Source organism: Bacillus rossius, chromosome 8 (genome assembly GCF_032445375.1).
Source record: "Bacillus rossius redtenbacheri isolate Brsri chromosome 8, Brsri_v3, whole genome shotgun sequence".
Taxonomy (NCBI): domain Eukaryota; kingdom Metazoa; phylum Arthropoda; class Insecta; order Phasmatodea; family Bacillidae; genus Bacillus; species Bacillus rossius.
The window spans coordinates 40,621,198-40,644,592 of record NC_086336.1 but is presented as its reverse complement, the minus strand read 5'-3'; the positions used below and the strand labels follow the sequence as shown (position 1 = coordinate 40,644,592).

The 23,395-nt window shown below is 39.8% G+C and overlaps 1 protein-coding gene across 1 annotated transcript in view; it reads left to right on the top strand.

Annotated features, from left to right (window-relative positions):
• The first annotated feature begins 249 nt into the window (after nucleotides 1-249).
• The window catches only part of LOC134535311 (sodium- and chloride-dependent glycine transporter 1), an 80,679-nt gene continuing 57,533 nt past the window's right edge, over nucleotides 250-23,395 (top strand). Inside the window, exons 1-2 of the mRNA XM_063374379.1 lie at nucleotides 250-342; nucleotides 19,523-19,695. Of these exons, the coding sequence (XP_063230449.1) occupies nucleotides 320-342; nucleotides 19,523-19,695 (196 nt within the window). The 5' untranslated portion in view covers nucleotides 250-319. The remainder of the gene's footprint in view (nucleotides 343-19,522; nucleotides 19,696-23,395) is intronic.

The following is a 23,395-nucleotide window of genomic DNA, read 5'->3' as shown; positions in this document are numbered from 1 at the left end:
GTTGTGGTACACAGCAGTTTTCTAGCTGTCGGCGTTGTGGTCAATTTTGACATTCGGCGTTGTGGTGACGACCCCGCGCCGGCCCGAGGCGTCCCTGCACGGAGCCGCCGGGGACGCGGCGAGCTCTGATTCGCCCATCCGCTAGCCTTGGGTGCGGGAGCGGGAAGTGCTCGAGGGGCAGTCGTGTTGTTGGGGGGGGGGGGGGGAGCAGGCAGAGGGCGCGAGGGAACCGTCTGCGGCGTGGACCAGTCACCGCGAGGGGGCCCGCCTTGACCCACCGCCGCCGTCGGCAGACATCTCCCCCGGGGGTCCCGGAGATATGGAGGACTCAGCGGCGAGCAGGTGGGTGTTGTGTTCTCCGGCGGTCCGCCACAAGAGTCGCGACGCGCCCCACGGGATCCCAGCGTGTGCAGACAAGTCAACGAACCTCACTTCTCACGGTTTTTTTTATTTTTTATTTTTTTACGTGTGTAAACATCTTAACTGTCTGTGTACGGCATTCGATGGGGAGTGATTTCGTGAAAACGACAACCACGGTGCTACTGACATCTGTGGCGGATGGCGCGAATTTCAAAGTTTGCAAAGACAAACGTCACAGTATTAACGGTTTAGCGATTTTTTTTTTTTAACAAGATGGGTTGTTTTACAAATGAAATTCCTTGTCGAAAAATCAGGTCCAAAGCCGAGGTTTAGTTTTTTTTTTTTTTCGGATTTTTTTTTTCCGACCTTTTTCGGAGCCATTTCGGTCGGCTAATCAAACGATTCAATTGTCGACGTAGCTGCTCCGGCAGCGAATTCTAGCGGGCGAGTGCGGAAACTACGTGCGATTCGCGTCCATAAATGTAGTTGAAAAAACACAGTATGGGTATATTTATAACGCCGGAATTATTTTTAAAAATTCGACATTAAATGTTCGTATCCGATAACGTAATATAAATGTATTTACAACATGAGAACGCACGAATATGCTCGTTACCGACATTAGATTTTGCACATCGTTGGCGGGTACTTAAAGACTCGCTCAAAATTTTTTTCATTGATAAAACCATGTACAACTTCTATAGAAAACAAACTGAATTATTTCTTGTAACACTGGCAATGCCACAACGTACATATGGTTCTGCAAAACAAAACAAAAAAACATGGATTAATAATCAATAAATTAATTAATGAAATAGGGTTGACGCGTCTTCGAGGTAATGCAGTCACTGATATTTTTTTTCGGTCACCACAAAATGCTTGGCACAATTAATAAATTGCAAAAGATTTTGGGGCAACAACGTTTTTTTTTTTTTTTTTTTTTTGTTTCATAACGAGGAACCTAAAGTGTTTACAAGAGTTTCGAATAAAATAGAATAGGCTACAACAAAAATATATATACAATTATACTACCGAACGTATAGTAGTTTATATAAATACAATCAAAACAAATCATAAAATTGAAGTGTCTATGATTTTTTTTAATTATTACATATTTACGGTTAGTAAATTAGATACCTATACAAAATCAAACTTAAAAAATATTGTTGCCTGTCTGTGTGTATGTCAGTCTGTACTAAATAATTTAAATAAAAACTGCTTATTCTATTGACTTTAGATTTAAATAACTTTTAGGTGGTAACCACAGAATTTATTTCGCCTTTATTTTATTGCGATATATCAAACGATTCAGAAGATATGAGCAAATGTATTTACCAATATAAAAAATCTACTATTTTAATCGCAGAGTAAAAAAAATTATTATTTGTAAACTGATTGACTTATATTCAATACATTCAAAGCAAACTACGAATCACTTTTAATTTTGATGAATAAATTCAATAAATAATTTGAGTAACTGTACTTTTAGATTATTATTTTTTTTTTTAATTTGTGCAGTATTGTCGTCAACTTGGAACCAAGAGGGTGAACGATCAGCTATACGGCTTACGCGGATTGGAGAAGGGGTATGGGGTGAATATATCACCCCTCCCAAAACCCTAAAAATATATTTATCATTCCCACTAACAAATGTAAATAATCTTGAAACAAACAGCGGGCTAAGTGGTTCTACTCCCCTCCCCACAAAAAAAAAATAATTTCTGTGTACGCTCTTGTGTATACGTTTAATTATTTCGTGTGACTTTAGTTCGTATATATTAATAAATCAGAACTGTCCAAATTTATATTTATATTCATCTTTCCACGCTGACGAAGACGCGAAAAGAGCTGGTGCCTAGTGAAGATAAGCTGTTGAAAATAATAGTAAAATAATGTAACACAGAAAACGTTTATGTATCAGGTTTTACAAATGAACAAAACAAAACAAATGAAGAGAAAATGAATCCTGGGGTTACTATCCATAACTTGTTAAGAATTTCAAATCATTTCGTTCGGACAGACAAAAATATTTTTGGCGTTAGGCTGGGCTTTAAGGTGTCAAATTTGCTAGCAGGGGAAAATATTAAATGTGTAACAATTTGATAATTACATATTGACACTTCGATTTTGTGTATTTGTGTTGATTCGTGTTTGTGGCGCTGCTTCGCCGCAGTTAGCATCAGTGGCGTAGCTAAAGTGACTGGCGTCCCCTGGCCAGACTTGAAAATGGCGCCATCCTAATGCATTAAAAGAGAAGGGGGGAGGGTTCGGTAACCGCGAAACCGTCGCGGCGGCGGTCCTCCCCCCCCCCCTCCCCCCCCCTCCCCCCCCCCCCAACATGTATTGGCCATCCCTGCCACCAGCTTGCTACGCCACTGGTTAGCATCTGGTGATCCCTGTACTGATGAGCGCCGGCTCATCGCCGCTGAAACTTTTTATCTATAATCCCCAGCCCAAACCGTTCTTTACAGGTCCGAGACAGGAGGTTGGGGGCCGTTTTCAGAGTCCTGGGACTCCTCGCGGGCCTCGGGGTTCTCGGCCCTTAAGCCCGCCGCGGCGATGATGAGACTGTCAGCCAGTCAACGATGACTGCTGGGGGGTCGCTTCATTGAGCAATTAATCTGAGCCGCTGAACGGAGCACGTGTGAGTGAGTGAGTGAGTGAGTGAGTGAGTGAGTGAGTGAGTGAGTGAGTGAGTGAGTGAGTGAGTGAGTGAGTGAGTGAGTGAGTGAGTGAGTGAGTGAGTGAGTGAGTGAGTGAGTGAGTGAGTGAGTGAGTGAGTGAGTGAGTGAGTGAGTGAGTGAGTGAGTGAGTGAGTGAGTGAGAGTGTGTGTGGCTGGGAGCAGGTGTTCTCGGCGCAGCCGGGCGTAGAGACAAGTGTCGTGGCTTCAGTCTCGCTTGAGAACGATACCACAGTTTCTGCCTCCAATGTTCGCTCTCCCGGGCATTTTACTTAACGCACTCTTATTTGTCAATCAGAAGCCCCACGTCTACAATTATGTTCTTACAATTTTAATTTTAAAATATATATTTTTTTTTTTAAACTGCACTTGTTCGGTTTCAATTACTCGTTTAATTTTCATGATTAATATTTTATCATTTACAAATTACTAACCCTTATAGGCTACTGCGGAATACAGTATGGTAGCCAATAAAGGTTAAATGTCATTTCCTATTGCGGATGTGATGTCACTCAAGGTCGGGAAGCCTAAGATGCACATAAAGTTCTGTCCCTGCCCGATTACACCCGAACAATTCACCTTCGGCCAACCTCGGGTTTATTTATATATATATTTATATTTCTCTGTTTATTTTAATTTAGCTATACTAACCTAACTAACCGTCCATAGTGTTTTAAAGTGTTTTAATGTAGCTAACCTAACCGACCACTTTTAATATTTGAATTCATTTTTCCTGCGCAAAAATAAAACATCCCGAAGTTGGCCGAAGGTGAATTGTTCGGGTGTAATCGGGAATGGCAGAACTTTATGTGCATCTTAGGTCTCCCCTCAAGGTCGCGGACACAGCGCCGGCATCGTCGCTTCTCCGCCCTCAAGAATTAAATTTCAGCCTGACATCGCGGCTACAAGTGAGGCCATTAACTTGAAAAGCTAGTGGGGCGATGTGAAGTAGGCAACCTATTAAAACATAATACCAGTTTAACAAAGAACAAACATTACCTGGTGGGTTGTGCCCAACGGCGAACCGTGTTGAAATTTCGTGTTGTGTTCATCTTCGAAAGAAACGAGTTCGCCTGTACGTGTCTGGAAAAGTCCGTAGATCTCTCGCTCGGGGCTGCTCAGGGGTAAATGATCGCCGAATGACTGGCTTCCTCCCCGCTTAACCTATTTGCCGACAGCCGCTCAAACAAAAGAACCTCGACCGAAGGTGACGCTAAAGTGGGCTGATTGCCGCGTGCTCGCGACAGTCGAGATGAATATTAATAACGCGCGTGACACAGGAGGTAAAGGGGGGAGGATGTGAGAAAAAGAGAGGGAGAGAAAGAGCAGGTAATCAAATTCCCCTTCATTTTTGTCAACTCAGATCACGTGCTGGTGGTAAATGTTACACGGTTGGCAAGTGTTGAAGTCAAATCGTCAAGCGCTGCCTCGCGCGGAGAATACGCAACGAAGTGTACAAGTCCCCTTACCCTACCCCCCTCCACCCGCCTCACCCCCTTTCCTTCCGTTTTTAAGGGGGGTAATATCCTAAATTATTTTTCTTCCGTAATTTCGTGTTAATGCTCATTATTTAAAAAAAAATCATGATGTAACACTCGTAAATTCTTTATTAAGTGTTTCATTATTTAATACGTATTTATTTAACAGATTTTTTTAGAATCTTAAGTGCCAATTTTTATGTCAACTCTAATATGAATTAAAAAACATTTAATCATGTTGTATGCATTTTTAAATTAATAGTTTGTGTGCAGCCTTTAGCATGTAATTTATTACTCCATTATTTGTTTTATCATTTAATTAACCAATAATACTTTTGATTTGCAAAACCCTGGAAAAACTCAGGTTCGTATGACTGTGGGGGAAAATGTATTGATTTATGAATGATATCCCGAAAAAATTTGGTAGTAAATTTCATAAGTTACACACATATTATTAATTAAAAACTGTATACAACACGATTACCTGTTCTTAGTTTATTCTAGGATTGACATAAAAATTGGCCTTTTAAGATTCTTAGAACTATTAAACAAATATACATTAAGTGTATTTAACTAATTACAAACATTTTACAGTAGTTATACTGCGGGGTTATTTGATATAATGAGCGAATAAATATAGTTTAAAAAACTAAAGAAACATGCTTTTAAAGATTATCAAACTAAAAAGTAAAAAATAATTTTAAAATTAAATTTATGACAATAGTATATAAGCAATACTAGTATAAATAAGAAAAAAGCTTGAGGCGCTTTGTGCCATATTTTTTGAATATTAAGCGCCCCATGCTTTTTTCTCATTTATACTAGTATTGCTTATATACTATTGTCATAAATTTAATTTTAAAATTATTTTTTACTTTTTAGTTTGATAATCTTTAAAAGCATGTTTCTTTAGTTTTTTAAACTATATTTATTTTTAACTTTTTAGTTTGATATTCTTTAAAAGCATGTTTTTTTTAGTTTTTTAAACTATATTTATGTATAATTATCATAGGGAAATGAGTTACCGACACTACCTATTACCATCTGAGATAACTATTTGGAGTTGCAACGTCACAAAGAAATGGTAAAGTCTCTACGAATCATTTGCAGTTAGATGTATGGATATAATATTAGAATTTTTTTCTGCGTGGCCGGGAGTAGAACCCACGATCTTTGAATCCGAAAGCTGACGTCACAGAAGTCGCGCGCCTTAGACCGCTCGGCTAACGAACGTAATGAAATGGGTGGGACATTTTACTGTGATGAGTCACTCACTCTTAGTCGAAAGAGTTACAGACGGACAGACAGAGTTACAGACGGACAGACAAACATACAGGTGAAGCTAATATAAAGCATGTAAAAACACAATTATGGAAGCAACACAATCCTCGACATCGCTTATATTTCCCCTACTGCAGAAAATCCCGTACGTAACGAAGAAGAAAACACCCCTTCTGAGTCTGAGGTAGAAAAACCTCAACAGATAATGCTTATTTGTAAACTCATAAATAAATCCTTTACAATAATTTCAAATTGGTTAATTCTTTTCATTTGTTTTTTTTTTTAATTAATTCAAGGTTTCCTTCAACTGGAAGGTATGCGTAGCATGTTTTCGAGTGACTTTAGTGTACGTTTTAATAAACTATAACTGTCCACCTTTTCTATCTCAATTATCTGAGCAATAATCTTTACACGCTAACGAAGTCGCGAGGTGAGCTAGTATCTAGTAAAGATAAACTGTTTAAAATATTATTAGTATAACATTCCTTAGAAAAAATATATATATATTTTTAAAAATCAATTTAAGGACAAAGAGTGAACCCAACAATGATCCTGGGGTTACTATTTATAATGTGTTTGCATTTCAAATTAATATCAGGGGCATATTTTGTTTTGGATTAATTCGTTCAGATGGAAAGAAAAATTTTTTAACATTATATTTGCTAATAGAAAAAATATTTTATGTGTAGGCCCTAATGATTTGACAATCACAGGTAACACTTTGAATCATTTTCGTGTGCAGGGCCATGTAAATAACGGTTTGTTTGCTGCCGGAAAGCAGGTTAAGCCGCGGTGGTGTGAGACATGACGGGTGATGAATACACGGTGGTTTCCAGCTGTCTCTCCCCCCCCCCCCCCCCAACCGTAGTACGTGGGGCGATGAAAAGACGACACGAAACTCAGTTCTTGATCCGGGGAAACACATTTGAAAGATTCTCTTATCCCGTCAGGAACTGAACCTAGGACAAGTGGCTCAAACACACACACACACACACACACAGCACTCCACTTAGTACATTTTTCAGGCATTGAAGCCCCAATCTACTTCACAAATTATTATATTTTGTAGGGAGAAAATTTAAATCGCTTGGTTGACGTCGCCTCAACTCAAAGCACACAAACATAAACCTCACATAATATCTTAATGACTCGACACCGATAGAGGATACTTTGGCGTGTCTCACCCCTAGTTTGCAGTGTGCAGTTTAATGGATATTTACACTATCTTTCCAGTCCATAATTTCTGTCATTAGCGCTGTCATTATTTCGGTGTGCTCTGTTGCCAGATTTACGCCATACAGTACAAAAACTTTTAGGTATGCCCAATAAAAAATTTTGAAGTGAAACTTCTTTGCTGATGAGGGCTACAATTTTCGAGCGTTACGAAAATTCCAATCGCATGAGGGAAATAGTCAGGTACGTGGTGAAGGAACCTGCAAAGAAAGCGAATGCGTCGGCGGCGACGCCACTCCAAGCATGCGCTAGCCGTCAAATGGGGAGAAAGCCTGCCGGGGGGGAGGGAATAGATAGGTACGTAGCGGAGCATGCTATATGCTGATTGTAACGGCCGGAAGGGGAAACGGCAGGGAAGAGGTAGAAATGATGCAGCAGTGATGCTACGTAATTCTCGCAACGCTGCTTGTGTTTGACTACTCAGTTTTCGTAAAGGCTAACGACTGACGCTGTATTTTATCTTATCTACAATTTATTTAGTCGAGTGGAAAAGAGTAATTGAATTGTGAATTTGATATGAATAATTTTTTATGTGAATAGTGTGATTGAAAATGTAAGTTACATACTTTATCTCAATCTATACCTAAGAAGCAAAAAGTTTCTTTTGTGTCGCGCGTGCACTCTACGCATACACTTTTTTTTTAAATATATCTCAATATATATTTAATAAAGTAAAACGTGGAGGAATAATAATTTTGGGAAAAAAAATTTTCTTGATCAAGTGAATCATCTGATATCATCTTCAAGTTTTACTTTTACGGAGTCACAACTGAAAGACAACATCACGGTTTCAATCATGTTTGTCAACAATTTTTTTTATATAATTTAATATTAAAGATTTTGGTTCTGTTTGAGCATTTCACGTGATTAAATGGAATTCCTTGTTATTAATAGTGACCGATAGATAAAAAAAAGTTTCTCCTGTGAAACAAAATTGTTTCAGCATTAAATAATAATTATTTTTCTTCCAGAATTACAATAACTGTTGGCCATAATACTGTCAATAAACGCCATTTTATGGTTTCAAAAAAAATTAACAAAAAGCAAATCTATAACATACTAAAACTTAAAATAATTAACGATGGTATACAAAATAAGATGTTGAATGTTAACAAGCCGGGCAGAGTTAATTTGACAACAGTGTTTGGCAATCAATCTGTACTGCAATGTAAGAACCCTTTCAGACGAGGTGACCAGTCGACTCCTCTGGTTGTACCGACGGGTGTCAAGGAGTGAAGTGATGTAGCAGATGACTGGGAACCGGAGCCCCTTCACACGCAGTCATCTCGTCCGCTCTGGCCTCAGATGGCCAATAGGCGCCTGTGCCGCTCACCAGTAGACTCAGCACAAGACACCACTCGGCATTCGTCCATCACAGCAGTCGTGATGGAGGGCGTTCCACCGGTCGGTCTCAATGTGGAGCAGTTTATAGCAGTCCCGCGATATGGGATATGTGAGGAGTACAGCGATAAAACCAGGAGTGAAGCATGCAGGGAAGTGGCACGAAAATGCTATGCCGATCCTTCTTTCTTGCTTCTCTTCTTGGAAGAGAGCAAGCACAAGAAGTGCTCCTGCTTCCTCTGGTTCTAACACCGCACCGACCTCCCGTTGGGGAGAGAAGTTGAATCCATGAGTTTCCTGGTGTGGAACCAGCCCAGAAAGTGTCTTCACACGACAGTCAACCAAGCAACTTATCTGAATCAACAAAACCGCCTCGACCGAAATGAGCCTAAGAGTGAGACACGCTCCCGTCGAGACGCCTTGCCACATGAGTGACATCTTGCCACATGAATGAAATCTCGCCACATGAGTGACATCTCGCCACATGAGTGACATCTCGCCACATGAGTGACATCTCGCCACATGAGTGACATCTCGCCACATGAGTGACATCTCGCCACATGAGTGACATCTCGCCACATGAGTGACATCTCGCCACATGAGTGACATCTCGCCACATGAGTGACATCTCGCCACATGAGTGACATCTCGCCACATGAGTGACATCTCGCCACATGAGTGACATCTCGCAACATGAGTGACATCTCGCCACATGAGTGATATCTCGCCACATGAGTGACATCTCGCCACATGAGTGACGCCTCAGATCGCCAGGCACGTGGAGATATCCTTAGGGAAGAAATCCATGGTCATTTATTAAATATATTGCTTGACAGCTCTTGTTTCCATTATGTTAACTACAAAATTGAAACAGTGAAAATCGCTATAAAATAAACTGGTCGATTTTGATTGCAATGGAGAATTTTCTCAGATAAATTGTTATTGTTATAATATGCTAAAATTTCACTGTAACATTTCGAGTTTAGTAGAATATATATGGTCGAGCCAAGTATGATATAATATTATGCAAATTTTCCTTCACGTAAGGTACCTGGACCTAACAATCGCTTCGTTTTTTTTTTCTATCTAATGGTCACAAATTTTGCCATAGATCATACATGATCCCCTATATCGATACATACTGGTATTTGTTTTTCGATAGTTCCTTTATCTATACAAATATTAACACTATTTTAAAAATTAATACGACAAATATTCCATAACAAAGCCCATATTGTTAAAGAAAAACGCCAACTGTGCCACACTTATACTAGCAAAAATTAATAGATCTGACTTATATAAATACTTATCCAAACAGATATTGAAGAAAATAACTACCCATTTATGTCACATCAATTCATTCTTTTGCTCCTTAAAGCACTTATAATCTCCACTAAACACCATTTAACATGCAACTAAAAGAAGGACAATTATTTTTCAGCCTACTTACGTGGGTCGTACTGACGAAAAAAAAAATGTTTGTGTTTGTGCAGCACAGTTTCAGGTTTTAGTGTTTTCTAAGGAAAGGTGAAGGTAGTCACTACGTTTTCACAAAAACCTGGCAGTCAAAGTACAGCTTGAGCATTATTCACAGATTTATAGTAATGAACAAGGCAAAACTAAATAAAAGATAAATAAATAACGAGATAGCGGAATGATTTAAATTTGTGGTGGATGTAAATGTAGTGCAGCATTAAAAACAATAGAAAGAAAAATGAACAAAACCAACGTTACTACACATAAATACGCGTTAACACACTATGCTTCTCAAAATAAAGATATCTACACAAACTCAAAGGGCAATGTAAGATGAAAGAACAAAAATATTTGAAAATTAAACCTGTTTTATAAATTTTAAAAAACATCGCAGCTAGAGCCCGAAAATTTTTTAGCCTCAACCGACTGCCAACTTACTATCGCCGACAGTGTCATTAAAACAATTTGAGCTTACATTTGAAAAATTAATAAAACAAAAAAGAATTGTCGAAAATCGTTTAAGTACTAGGATAATGAGCTCAAATTCATTTTATTTCAACTTGGTAAACAAATTTAAAAAAAAAAAAAGAGCGCGTGTAAATCAGTACATGTGATAGAAGTAAAACTCTTTGGCAATTCAAACCTCGACTCTTAAGTATATTGTACGAGGTAAAACGATAGAGGAAAAAGAGAGAAAGAAGACAATTTTCTAAATAAAGATGAATTAACAAAATTATTACTGCCTTCAAAATAACTTCTCAGAATATCAATAATTATTTATCAATCAATATTGATTAATTAACAATAAATATTACTCACTTTTGAACTACTCACACCATAAAAAAATTTGTTCAGTAAATATCAAAGCTAGGATTGATTACAATAAATTGATTTTTAATTAAATGTTTTATTATGTGTAGGTTAGATGTGATCGAGCATTCTTGTAGACAGATGTTGTAGTCCTGCAAGTTATAATGCAACAGATTCTTCCAATAGGCTACACACGCATACTGCAATGCTTTCATAGGCATTGATAATGTTCTGCCGTCGAATTAATGTTCAAGGACATGTCCACCGCTCCGCGACGCGAAAACTAAACGGCACGGAGCTACCACATGGTAATTCTTTACATTATAACCATATTGCCACAAAGTGGAGGGGAAAAAAAGAAAAATAAGAGATAAACAATATTCCACGCTCGGGATTTTTTTAAACATTATTTTAACTTCAATATTCTTCGTTGGACTTATAACATAATTTACACGTTCGCGGGCTCAAAATTATAATACGGTGTGTGATTTAGTTAGTCAAATAATAATTCGTGACAAATAATTACTCTGTCAAACTAAAGAGTGAAAATCATTATACAAGAAAACAATATTGAATTACACAGCTAAACAATAATCATATAACACTGTTTAATAATACTGATTTACACAAGTAATTAAAATAATACTTACTTAAAATAACATCTTGCGAATATGGCCCGTACATAGTGCGTTGGACAACAATAAACTTAAAATTTTGACTTGAAATTTAACTCCCATCGCGCCCAAAGAAATTTCACTTTAAAAACAAATCTGGTGAATACTGTAGTTAGTTTCCCGCAAGTATTCATATTCTAGAAGCTGAGTTATTAACATAACCACACAGGAAATTAAAATTTTTATTATTTTCAACCGCTTGAAACTCGATCTCACATGCTATGTTGAATGTTTCATTTTTTTTCTCATTACTATTAACTAAGTGATATTCCTGCATGTTTATTCAGATAGATCTCGTGTATTTGTTGTTGAATCACAAAATTTCTCTCTAAATATTAACATTATTTTCGTGCTGTAAAGTATAATGCAAGTTTTCATAAATGTGAATACTTAAGTGTCATCTTACTGCTATTAGATAATGTGTCGAGAAAATTTGATACGTTATATAAATGAGAACGTGACGTGCTATCGTGACGAACTTACAGAAAAAGTTCTCACATATGACAAGAAAATGAAAAGAAACCCAAGGTGGCGCGTTTGACGTTTGATGAGACGTAGTGAGCTGTGGACCAATTTGGCAATATATCGTCAAAAAACAAATGCGAGGCGACTTTGCCTTACGCTGACTGTGGCCAACCCCGTGCAAATCAATCATAAAAAAAAAAATCTAAAAATACATCGGGCCAATTTTGTAGCGGGTCACTCAATGCCTTACACCTTACTAGGGATGGGGAATATTTACTGTCGCGGCGACAGCCATGTCGAGAGTCGCGGTCACGACTTTTAACTGCATGTCGCAGGGCCAGGCTGCAACCCGCGACAGCGTAAATGTTACGTCACGTCACGTCGCTCTCTCCTCGAGGAACGCCAGGCGTGTCGCTTGTCGCTAAGAGTCATTAGTAGGGACTGGAAAAATTCGCGTATTCAATGACATCCAGGATAGACTCCACGATCCTGTGCACACCCGGGCAAACGTCACCTGTTCATTGGCTGCTGACTCGTGAGGCGTCTCAACTGGGAGACTCGTGATTCGATACTGCCTCGACTGAGGGTCTATAGTTGGCCCAGAGTCCTCCAGGTCAACAGTGAACCAATAGCAGAAGTTGCATAAAGGTACAACTATTCGCATTTCAGCATATCGCGAAATGAATCCGCAAATTTTTCCGGTCTCTAGTCATTAGATGGTGACTCGTGGCGCGCAAGTCACCATCTGCTGAGCAGCGAAGCGCGACACGCCTGGCCCTGGCGGTGCTCGTACAAAACACCCGTGACACACGAGCGCGGCCAGTTTGAATTTATTGCACCCAAGTAGGACAGTGGCCAGTTTCTGTGTATTCAACATAACATCAATGTGCAGAATATAATCAAAATTTACATGGTACCTATCTTTATTTTAAAAGTGTCTGAAATACCAGATTCTTTGCTTGTTTAAAGAAATTAATGATTAATCATGACGATAAAATATAAGCTACTTTGGTTTCTCTGAGCATACATCATTTCATTTTTTATTTATTTATAATATGAAATGTTACACAGTGAATATTAATAATACTTCAATAGTGAGATAAAAATAACGAGATAAAACAATTTCATTAAAAAAAATATTTAAAATCTTTTTACTTTTCATACACGATAACACATAATCAAATAATTTGTTTCTAAAATCCCTCACGCCCACAAACAAGGTTCTCCTCGACCTGTGGAAGGCGTGTCGTAGCGCGGATTTGCTTGTCGCTGCGTGGGGCGCGGGTCGCGTGTCGCGTGTCGCGCCGCAAAATAGATGGCGACAAGCACACGCCTAGCGCCGCTACACAGCAACACACGAGTTACTTTCTCGACACTGGTGTGTCCAGTTACTGTGTTCAAAATCACTTGTCAACTGAACTAAATGTTATCGTCTACCATGTAATCACGAACAAAACAAGAAGCTTAACAAACACCCAAGTTATTGCAGTGAAGTAGGGTACTGCCAAGTTTTCGCGTGTTCACTACTTATTATATAAATGTGCTGATTATCAAAATTTTTCAATCAAAAACATATTAGCTAACAATATTCAGAAATATATTAATATGAATTCCACTTATTTTCAAAAAAAGTATAATAAAACATGTAATTAAACAATGAAATATTATAAGTTTTCTATGACTACAGAGTTTATGCCCAGAGACAGACTCCTTGACCGGGTGCTGAAATATTACCTACACGAGAGCAGGCACACCAACAGAAAATACGTATGAAAACTGCTAAAGGAAATGTGGTATCGTGCGGGGCTGTATGGTGTATAAGCGAATTTGTCCTGCGACTTTCATATCGCTGGTCACGGCTTTTCGCTGGAACAATAACAATGTGTCGCTACTCCCACCACTACACATTACCCTGCAGCAAAAAAAAAAAATAGCCTTACTTACCTTACGAACGTGGAGAAAACAGCTGGGCGTGAACTCAGCGTAGCTTCTTGTCGTACCACACTGCACTGCGTGCCCTGTTAGACCCGTTACACAACGCACGGAAACGAAACAAATGGCAAATAATGAGATTCCATTTCAAGGTTACGAAATATTAATTTCATTAAAAATCCTATATTATGCTTTGCGATCATAGCATGGGAAGAATTTGCATATACAATGTAAATAAACCACAACGTAATAATAGAACACTAGTTAGTCTTGTACTTAAAAAAAAATTCTAACATTTTTTTTAAAACAGTAATAAATATGGCTACCACTGCAGCCAAATAATCGGGTTCCATTGTCACTCGGAGCAACGTAAACGGAAGATCTAGGCATTGGCGATGTAATCCGTAAGGGTCTGTGTCCGTTTCCGTGTCATTGTATAACGGGCCTTAACGTACCTTTCGACGATGTTCCTTCGATGGCGACCAACCACACACGCACACACACGAGTACCGTGCACCGGCCCAGACCTCGAACTGTCGCCAGGTGCCAGGGATGTTAGACAGTGGCTCAACGAACCTGGTACAGATGTCACTAAAAGCTGGTATCTGAAGAAAAAAAACTGGTACACTCCAAGATCTTACACTGACAAAGATCCTGTAGATTTTGTTTCATAGGTTATATATATATAATGATATTTATATAAACTGCTTTAATACGATATATACTATGGAAACATAAAAGGTTACACAATTGTCAACAAATAAAGTATGATAAGGTTGGTAACCTATTTTTTATTCAATCCGCACGCCATGACGGCAATACGGCATGGCGCTGTGATCAATTTCTACAGAACTAGCTTCTGAAATTATAAGATGGCCATAAAAACTTTAGCACCTAGTATGAATGGTTTCAATTAAATTGGCACTTAAAAATTTCTCTTAAAATGCAGTTTTATTAAACGTATACAGATGGAATTATTAAAACGCAACTATTCGAATTATTCGTCCACGCCTAATGTTAATTGGTAATGCATGGCGCATCGCGTATGGTCGATGTTCAAAGTTGGTATTTCTGCATACCAGCACAATTTATACTTGGTACATGGTACAAGACCCTGAAAAATGGTATGTGTACCAACAAGTTGGTACGTCTAACATCCCTGCCAGGTGCCTTCGCAACAAGAGACCAGTGCTGCCGCACCGGGGCGCGAACACAGCTCCGTGCGTCGGCGACCAGGCGTACCACCCCACAGCCCTGTTCAGCCGGGAAGCCTACGATTCACTCGTCCTTCTGGACATACCCGAATACTCACGTTGGCAAGCCTTCTTTTCACAGACGAGAGAGCCAAACTGGAAGTTTCCCGAAGTTCATACTCGCCTTTTTTTTCCCGTACCACAGCAGGTGTATTTATTTGTGGGAAACCGTTTACATGATTTCACAGTATTTTTAATGTAGCTATCCTAACCAAATCAACCGTCCACAATGTTTTAAAGTATTTATAATGTAGCTAACCTAACCTAATTGACCATTAGTTATCATGAGTTGTATATTTATTTACAATGAACAAAAAAAACGGAAGATGCATGATCGAACGTTTGGTTCTCTCGTCTGTTGAAAGAAGGCTTGCCAACGTGAGTATTCGGGTATGTCCAGAAGGACGAGTGAATCGTAGGCTACAACTGTCAGCCCGCGGCGCAGTAGGCGACCAGGCGTGCCACACACACACACACACACACACACACACACGCACACACACACACCACACCGTCAGCCGCTCCGCTGTTGGAGAAACCCCGTGCCCGGCCTACCAGGGAGAAACTGCGTGCTGCGTCCCACGATTTCTGATTAAACATTCCTTAAGTGCCCTGCTCACCTGGGCACACATACGGCATGCAGAGCTCCAGAAAAAATAATACGCTGTTTGAAAACTGCTCAAGATATCCGAGTGTTTTCTGTTTACGAAAAGCACGTAATAATACACTGAGAGCTGATGAGCAGTTCTGTTTCCGTGTTCCGTCTACAAAACTTTTTTTTTTTTTTTTTTTTTTTTTTTTTTTTTTTTTTTTTTTTTTTTTTTTTTAAATGAAGCTTTGAATATATATACTGTATAGAAGTCGCCAGCCCAGGTTAAAATTTCTAATACGGTTTTGAGGTAGTTGGTTAATTCACCGCCGCAATCGCCACCATCTCTAGGGCATCGACTTGTGGTGGTCCCTAGCGGACAAGTCTCGAACTCTTCAAACACCCCTTCCCCCTCCCGTTGAACGACGTTGAGCTGCACTGAATGATGGATGAGGGGTGCGGGGAATGACAGCGGGCGACAGCGCTGCGCTCTAACGTGTAAATAACAACTAAGACGATACAGGGCGTTACGGCAGCGCACTGCAGCGGTGAAGTTCCCAAGCTGCTCATCATACGCTTCTGAAAAACGTAGAGTAAATCCTATCCACTCGCGACTTCTATACAGTATATATATTCAAAGGAAGAAGTAAAGGGATAAAGCGCGTGTTTTCAGAAAGATTTCGAGGTATGAAAACATCAGGTGGGGTTCTTGAAATCACTCAAGGGACTTGCATTACACTTTTGTCTTAAATTTCCGCCATGTAATTGTATGATTACCACTTAAATACCATGGTTGCCCTATGCACGACGAGAAGACTGCACTTAAGAGGCGATACCGCGCTAGAAGAATCAGCGAGCGTCGCACTCATCATCCCGCCTTACTAAAACAAATAAAACTCTGACTACAGCGGTGTCACTAGAATTAGCGAGGCCCTGAGCAGTTTTCTTTTGTGAGGCAGAACCTCCCTGAAGGGAGGTTCAGGAGCCTCCCCAGATAATTTGAAAATATACATATTTATTTAAGAATGTGCTTCATTTTTGACGAATGTGCATCGACAAGTCTGTGGTCAGAACATGATTGACCTCGTATTTCTAAGACGCGTGGTTTGTACACCTGACATTGAACATGACCTGTTTAAAATATTCACCGAGTACCGAAAAAATAAATTCTCGTGGTTCGGCTTCACTTGGCCTGTATGAAAATATGTTTTATTTCATTAATATTCGTGGCGATGTCTTTTTTTTTTGTGTGGCATATGGCCTGGGTTTGACTCTGTGTTAGATCACATGCGCTACAAAAAAAAATTCTGTGCACAAACGTTGCTTGTTAAGGCTAGTTTTCTATCCTCGTTCCGTTTGTCATACTTTGAAGCGATTCCAACAAGTACTTTTCACGTACTGAGTTATGATTTAAACGACGTTTTTGCACGAGACGGCAGGGAAGCGGGAAGCAACGTCCTGTGTTGCCTCGAGCGAGCAGCCAGCTGGTCTAATGGCGTTACTGCAAGCTTGTAAATCTCCCTCCGCTCTCTCCTTCTGCGCGCGCTGACAGGCGTGGCCCTCGCTCAGCTTCGTCCGGCCTCTGCCTCTAGCATTGAGAATTTTGTTTTTTAAAATAAAGTGGTTAATGTGTTTGAATTTAAGTATTTTGACTAGTCGTATGCGAATACTTTTAACTTCACGTGTATTGGAAGTTATTTTCTACGCAAGGAAAAATAAAATACAAAAGTAGGTTATGCCTGAGGTGGGTATCGAACACATGTCCCTCACCACATGTTGTGACTAAGCACGTGGTGTGTGCTAACACATTACTCCTCTATCCGTTGTTTCATTTGATATTAAAGTTTGTTTTTTTAGTCATTGTATCCCAGACCGACTATTTAATATATAATCAAACAATTTAATTAACTCTGTACTGCCTGGTATTAAACCGCATCCAGGAATCAATCGAATCAAGAATTATTTTAATAAGCTATTTTTTGATAATTTTAAAATTATTTCCCGAATTCCCATGATGGTGGTTATTATGTCATCAGATCTTTTACTGGAGGCTAGTAGATGAGAAATTTAAGCTTATTTTAAGATTTTGACCATATTTTATTAAATAAATGAAGAAAAACTATCTGTATCGAGCAAAGATTGTACCAAGCACTGTAATCGATCTAGTCAATTATTATTTACACAAGTGTTTTTTTTTTTTACAATTTATGGAATTTATTGCGGTTTTTCTAGCTAAAAAGAAATACGAATTTTCAATATGGTTGCCTCCAGCTTTCGAAAACAAGATGATGGCAGCGCCCTCTAGCAAACGACGTGTGTTAACTAGCTCTCTTGGTAGCAAGTATTGAAAATAAAGATGGCAGCAGCAATTCTAGCTAGGGCCCTGTCGCTGCAGTAATCCTGGCCACGGCCTTACCACTGCAGTAATCCTGGCCACGGCCTTGCCACTGCAGTAATCCTGGCCACGGCCTTGCCACTGCAGTAATCCTGGCCACGGCCTTGCCACTGCAGTAATCCTGGCCACGGCCTTGCCACTGCAGTAATCCTGGCCACGGCCTTGCCGCTGCAGTAATCCTGGCCACGGCCTTGCCACTGCAGTAATCCTGGCCACGGCCTTGCCACTGCAGTAATCCTGGCCACGGCCTTGCCGCTGCAGTAATCCTGGCCACGGCCTTGCCGCTGCAGTAATCCTGGCCACGGCCTTGCCACTGCAGTAATCCTGGCCACGGCCTTGCCACTGCAGTAATCCTGGCCACGGCCTTGCCGCTGCAGTAATCCTGGCCACGGCCTTGCCACTGCAGTAATCCTGGCCACGGCCTTGCCGCTGCAGTAATCCTGGCCACGGCCTTGCCACTGCAGTAATCCTGGCCACGGCCTTGCCGCTGCAGTAATCCTGGCCACGGCCTTGCCACTGCAGTAATCCTGGCCACGGCCTTGCCACTGCAGTAATCCTGGCCACGGCCTTGCCGCTGCAGTAATCCTGGCCACGGCCTTGCCACTGCAGTAATCCTGGCCACGGCCTTGCCGCTGCAGTAATCCTGGCCACGGCCTTGCCACTGCAGTAATCAAAGACAGCCTAGAGCAACAAGTGCGGTACACAGCTACGGCCGAGTGTACGGAAGTAGATTGAAACACTTGTAAACCATACCTATCTAATGCATCGAAATTGATTATCTTTGTATTTGTCATTTTATAATGTTACTACTTGGCTTGTAAATATTTGGAATAGGACCCGCATTTATATGCCATTTTTCTGTGAATGATGTGAGGAATAAGCCCTTTGTGTTCCGGTAGTCATGAATCATAAGTGGTGTGTATATTGGCACAGGCTTCAGGCTAGGCAGCAGGAGGAGTCGATGCCCGATCGCTATCATATATTTTATCTATCGTGGTGTTATCTTCAAAATTGACTCAAAAATCCTCAAATTTACTTCTAATTTCTCATTTTCAATATTTTTAATATTCCCCAATTCGCCTGAATTGTGAAACAAATAAAGGCTGAAAACAGTCTTTGCCTCAGCCATAACGTACTATAATTAAAGTCCCTGTCTTTTTTGAAATCAGTCTCGGCTACGCTATTACAGCACAACACAATCTTAAAAGCCACCTTATTTGCATAACACGATTCAAAATTTTCAGAATGTATTTTTTTTATGTACCACACAATCAGTAGCAAAACAGAAACTCACGCATGTTAAAAGTGGCACTATTGACATGGCGGACGTGCATACACTACAACACGTAAAAACTCTTTTCAGATCAATTTAAGGTAACGAACTCGGTCTCCTGGCTTAAAAAAAAACAAAAAAAAAAAAAAAAAAAAAAAAAAACAAGGGTAGTAGAATTAAAATAAAAATAAATAATAAGTTTGTATTTTTTTTTATTTCCTTCAGCCGTAAGAGTAGAAATTCACCTGGAACAGGTGCGAGTGTGCGGTGCGCTGTCTCAGGAGCGACATGCAGTTGGACAGCCTGCCCCGCCCGCGCGCGCGCGACCCCGAAGACGTCCCAGAGAGGGGCGGCTGGGCCTCCAAGACGGAGTTCCTGCTGTCCTGCCTGGGGTACGCCATCGGGCTGGGCAACGTGTGGCGCTTCCCGTACCTCTGCTACAGGAACGGCGGAGGTGCGCCCCTCGCGGACAGCTGGGTGCCCAACTGGCGGCCCGTCCGAACAACATCCCAATGAGAAACACAGCATGTCCGTAAAAGAGTATCCCAGTTTCAAAGGCATGTTACAACAGTTTCATTCAGACTAACCTAGTTACACGGTCCAATTCTTCCCACACTTTGGTTTAACACGTCCGGAGTAATGGAAGAAATAGCCTCTTCAAGCCTGCGTCTCAACTCCGGCAAATCATTACGTACAGCGGCGGAACGTAGACGCGATCTTTTATAAAATCCCCAAAAGGAAAAAAAATCGCACGGCGTTACGTCAGGTGAACGTGGAGACCAGCGGAAAAAAAGAGCCCTTTTCGTCTCGGCCTTTTACGACCGATCCAACGGTCAGGGACTTTGGACGTTCAGCCACTCTCGTACAAAGAGATTCCAATGGGGAGGGGCTTCCATCAGGTTGCCAAATAAAGTTTACAAGTTCACCTTCTACTAATTGGGGAAAGAGCCATGCTTACAACATAGGTGGCACTGCAAGCGAGAAAAAAAAACAAAGCAGCACTCGCGCATGCGCTTATCTAAAACTGTTTTGATTCTTCTTTAATTGTGACCTTGAACCGACTTTTTATAACGCTTGCAGTTGATACTATTAAAATTTGTAACTAGGACATTCTTCTATGGACATACTGTATCATCAGTGATAGCTGTCTTTGAGTACATATACCTGTGCCTCGGAAGCATAAGACACTATGTCACATAAATTATATTTTTCGTGAGAGCAGTTTAAAGAATTTTAAATAGTACTTCATGTAGGTACTTACTCAACTATTTTCTTCCCAAAATATGTGAATTTTTGACGTATCATAGATCTTAGTGTAGTATGCCATTAGAAATAACATCAAACGGTGATCACGTTTATGGTTATAAGTGCATTTTGCCCAAAAGTAGACATAGTGTCTCATGCCTCCAAGGTACAAATATGTACACTATGGTGTCAACAAACACTTTCAGGAAACCATATTACTCTCTCAGAATTACAGAAAATAAAAAAATAAAAAATTTGTAATCAATGGCTTGTATTGTTTAATCTCTGTACTTTCCACATTTAAAAGTTAATTATGTTTGCAAATACGATACCTATAATGTTTTAAAGATAATAATTTCTTCATGTCTTCCCCACACTGTCGTTGTAAAATGTGATATGACACTAAACAATTGTTGTAAGATAATTAATATGAATTCACGTGTGTCTGAATTTCTGATTGGTTCAAAAATAATAATTGGTCTTCGCCATTTGCCATCACTGAGGTGAAAATCACAACTTAGTTGGAGTTTATAAACTACGCAGGGAAACTACCAATGCAAAGAAAAATCATAATTGTTTATAAAACTCGAAAATCGCAAGACGCCACCAACCCCAAACCTGGAAATTATAAACCAGTAAAATTCTAATTTCTTCCCCAGACTTTGTTTGACAATTCATGTTTATCAATAAAACAAATGCAATAGTTATTAATTTGATTTAAAAGTGAAAACGTGGTATGGTATAGGTATATAATAAAAAAAACATTGTGGCCGCCTATACACCTAACGTCTACGTCTTCAAAAGTTTTTGGAACACTTCACTTCAAATATGGAAGGCGGACGCGCAAGCCGAAACGCAAGTAGTTGAAAGTTGGTCGATGTTTGCGTTAGAGTTTTTGCGTTTATAAAAGAGTTATTTTAAAACATTATTATTGAAATTTTTGCATGTTACGTTACTTGCGCTCTTGTGTTTCTTGCGTTGTTTATAAACCCGGCGTTACAAACGCCACGTCTTAAAATCCTCTGAAAAAAATATTCCTGTAACTGAGCTATAAGATATAATAATCGTCACTCATAAATGCAAAAGCTAAAATCAATATAGTTTAGAAAAATCACAAAAAAAAAATTCCTAACAATTTAAAAAATAATAACTTTGAAAAACACGTAAAATTAGAACTGTTACAAGCATTGAACACACAATTTAGAACTATTACAAGTTTTTAAAAAACATAACTTAAAAAGTTCAGAAGTTATGACAAAAAAATTTATCTACTAACCGGCTAGACAGCTACCAAAATCAGTTTATAGCAATAGCCTTCGAAAAATAGCGATTACGACAGCAGGGCATCATCAACACGGCGGTTGATACTGAGCAGGGGTAATTGTTCGTTATTGCGCTTCCAGTTTATATCAGTATTTTATAAATCATATTTTAAAAATCATATATATATATATATTGGTTATGGTACAGTATCGCATCACAAACATATTTATTTTACTTCTTACTTTAATATTTTACGTTATAATACAATTGGATACGTTACGAGGAACAATTGCTCCCGGGGACAATGTTCCTTATCGTATCCAGTAATCTTCCAAATCAAGTTTTTTTTTTAGTAACTGTATAGTTTTAAAATCACAAACAAATTAACTTACCCCTTTATTTTGATTTTTTTTTTTTTTGCATTGCATTTTTTGCACGAATTGGATACGTTGCACAGAATAATTTCTGTCCGGAACAATGTTTCTCAAAGTTTTATACACATTTTCAAAAATAAATATATTTTAGTAACTGTACATTCTTGCATCACAAACAACACCGATTCCTTTCTTTATTTTAATATTCTATTTTAAAATAGAACCGGACACGCAGTAAGGAACGATTAGCAACGCAGGTACCATCGCTCACGTCATCGAACATTCGCACGTCGACGATTGGAGTCGAGTGTGGAAAAGACAGTCTCATTTGCTCCCTATGAGTTGTAAGAGTTAAGAGCAAATTAACCTAGGTCAAAAAGAGTTGGTAACTCTCGTACATGTGAAGAGAAGGAATTTAGGTTGTTGTTTTTTTTTTTAATGGCACTGAAGCAGAAGACTTGAAAAACACGATTGCGAATTAAGATTCGTATGAAGGTAGAAACTATACCTAATATTGTGCCACAAATAATTTGAGCCTAATAAAATTGTGCTATATGTGTTTTTTTTACATAAGATCGTTAACACGAATAAACTCCACATAACCTGTTGAAAAATAAAACAAGTCAAAAAAATTACTTCATTCGAAATATCGTGAAATATAAATATGCGATTACAGTGTCATTAGTAACTTGACACGTAAGTTATTCATTGTCCAGAAAATCACAAAACACTGAACATCACGAACAACACATAAGCAGATGATCGCGCCGGAACAGCCAGCAGACGGCGCGGACTCTTCCTCGAGATGAGGGGCATGGAGGGCATGATCCAAGTGACCTGAGTTACCTGAGTGACCAGAGTGACCTGAGTGACGTGAGTGACCTGAGTGACGTGAGTGACCTGAGTGACGTGAGTGACCTGAGTGACGTGAGTGACCTGAGTGACCTGAGTGACCTGAGTGACCTGGATGATTTGGGTGACCTGGTTGACCTGAGTGTTCTGAGTGACCTGGGTGACCTGCATGACCTGAGTGACCCGAGTGACCTGGATGACTTGGGTGACCTGGGTGACCTGAGTGTTCTGAGTGACCTGGGTGACCTGCATGACCCGAGTGACCCGAGTGACCTGAGTGACCTGAGTGACGTGAGTGACCCGAGTGACCTGAGTGTTCTGAGTGACCCGAGTGACCCGAGTGACCCGAGTGACCCGAGGGCATATTGCCCCATCGAGTCAAACGACCATCCGCCATACTGCCTCCGGGCACGTGAAACG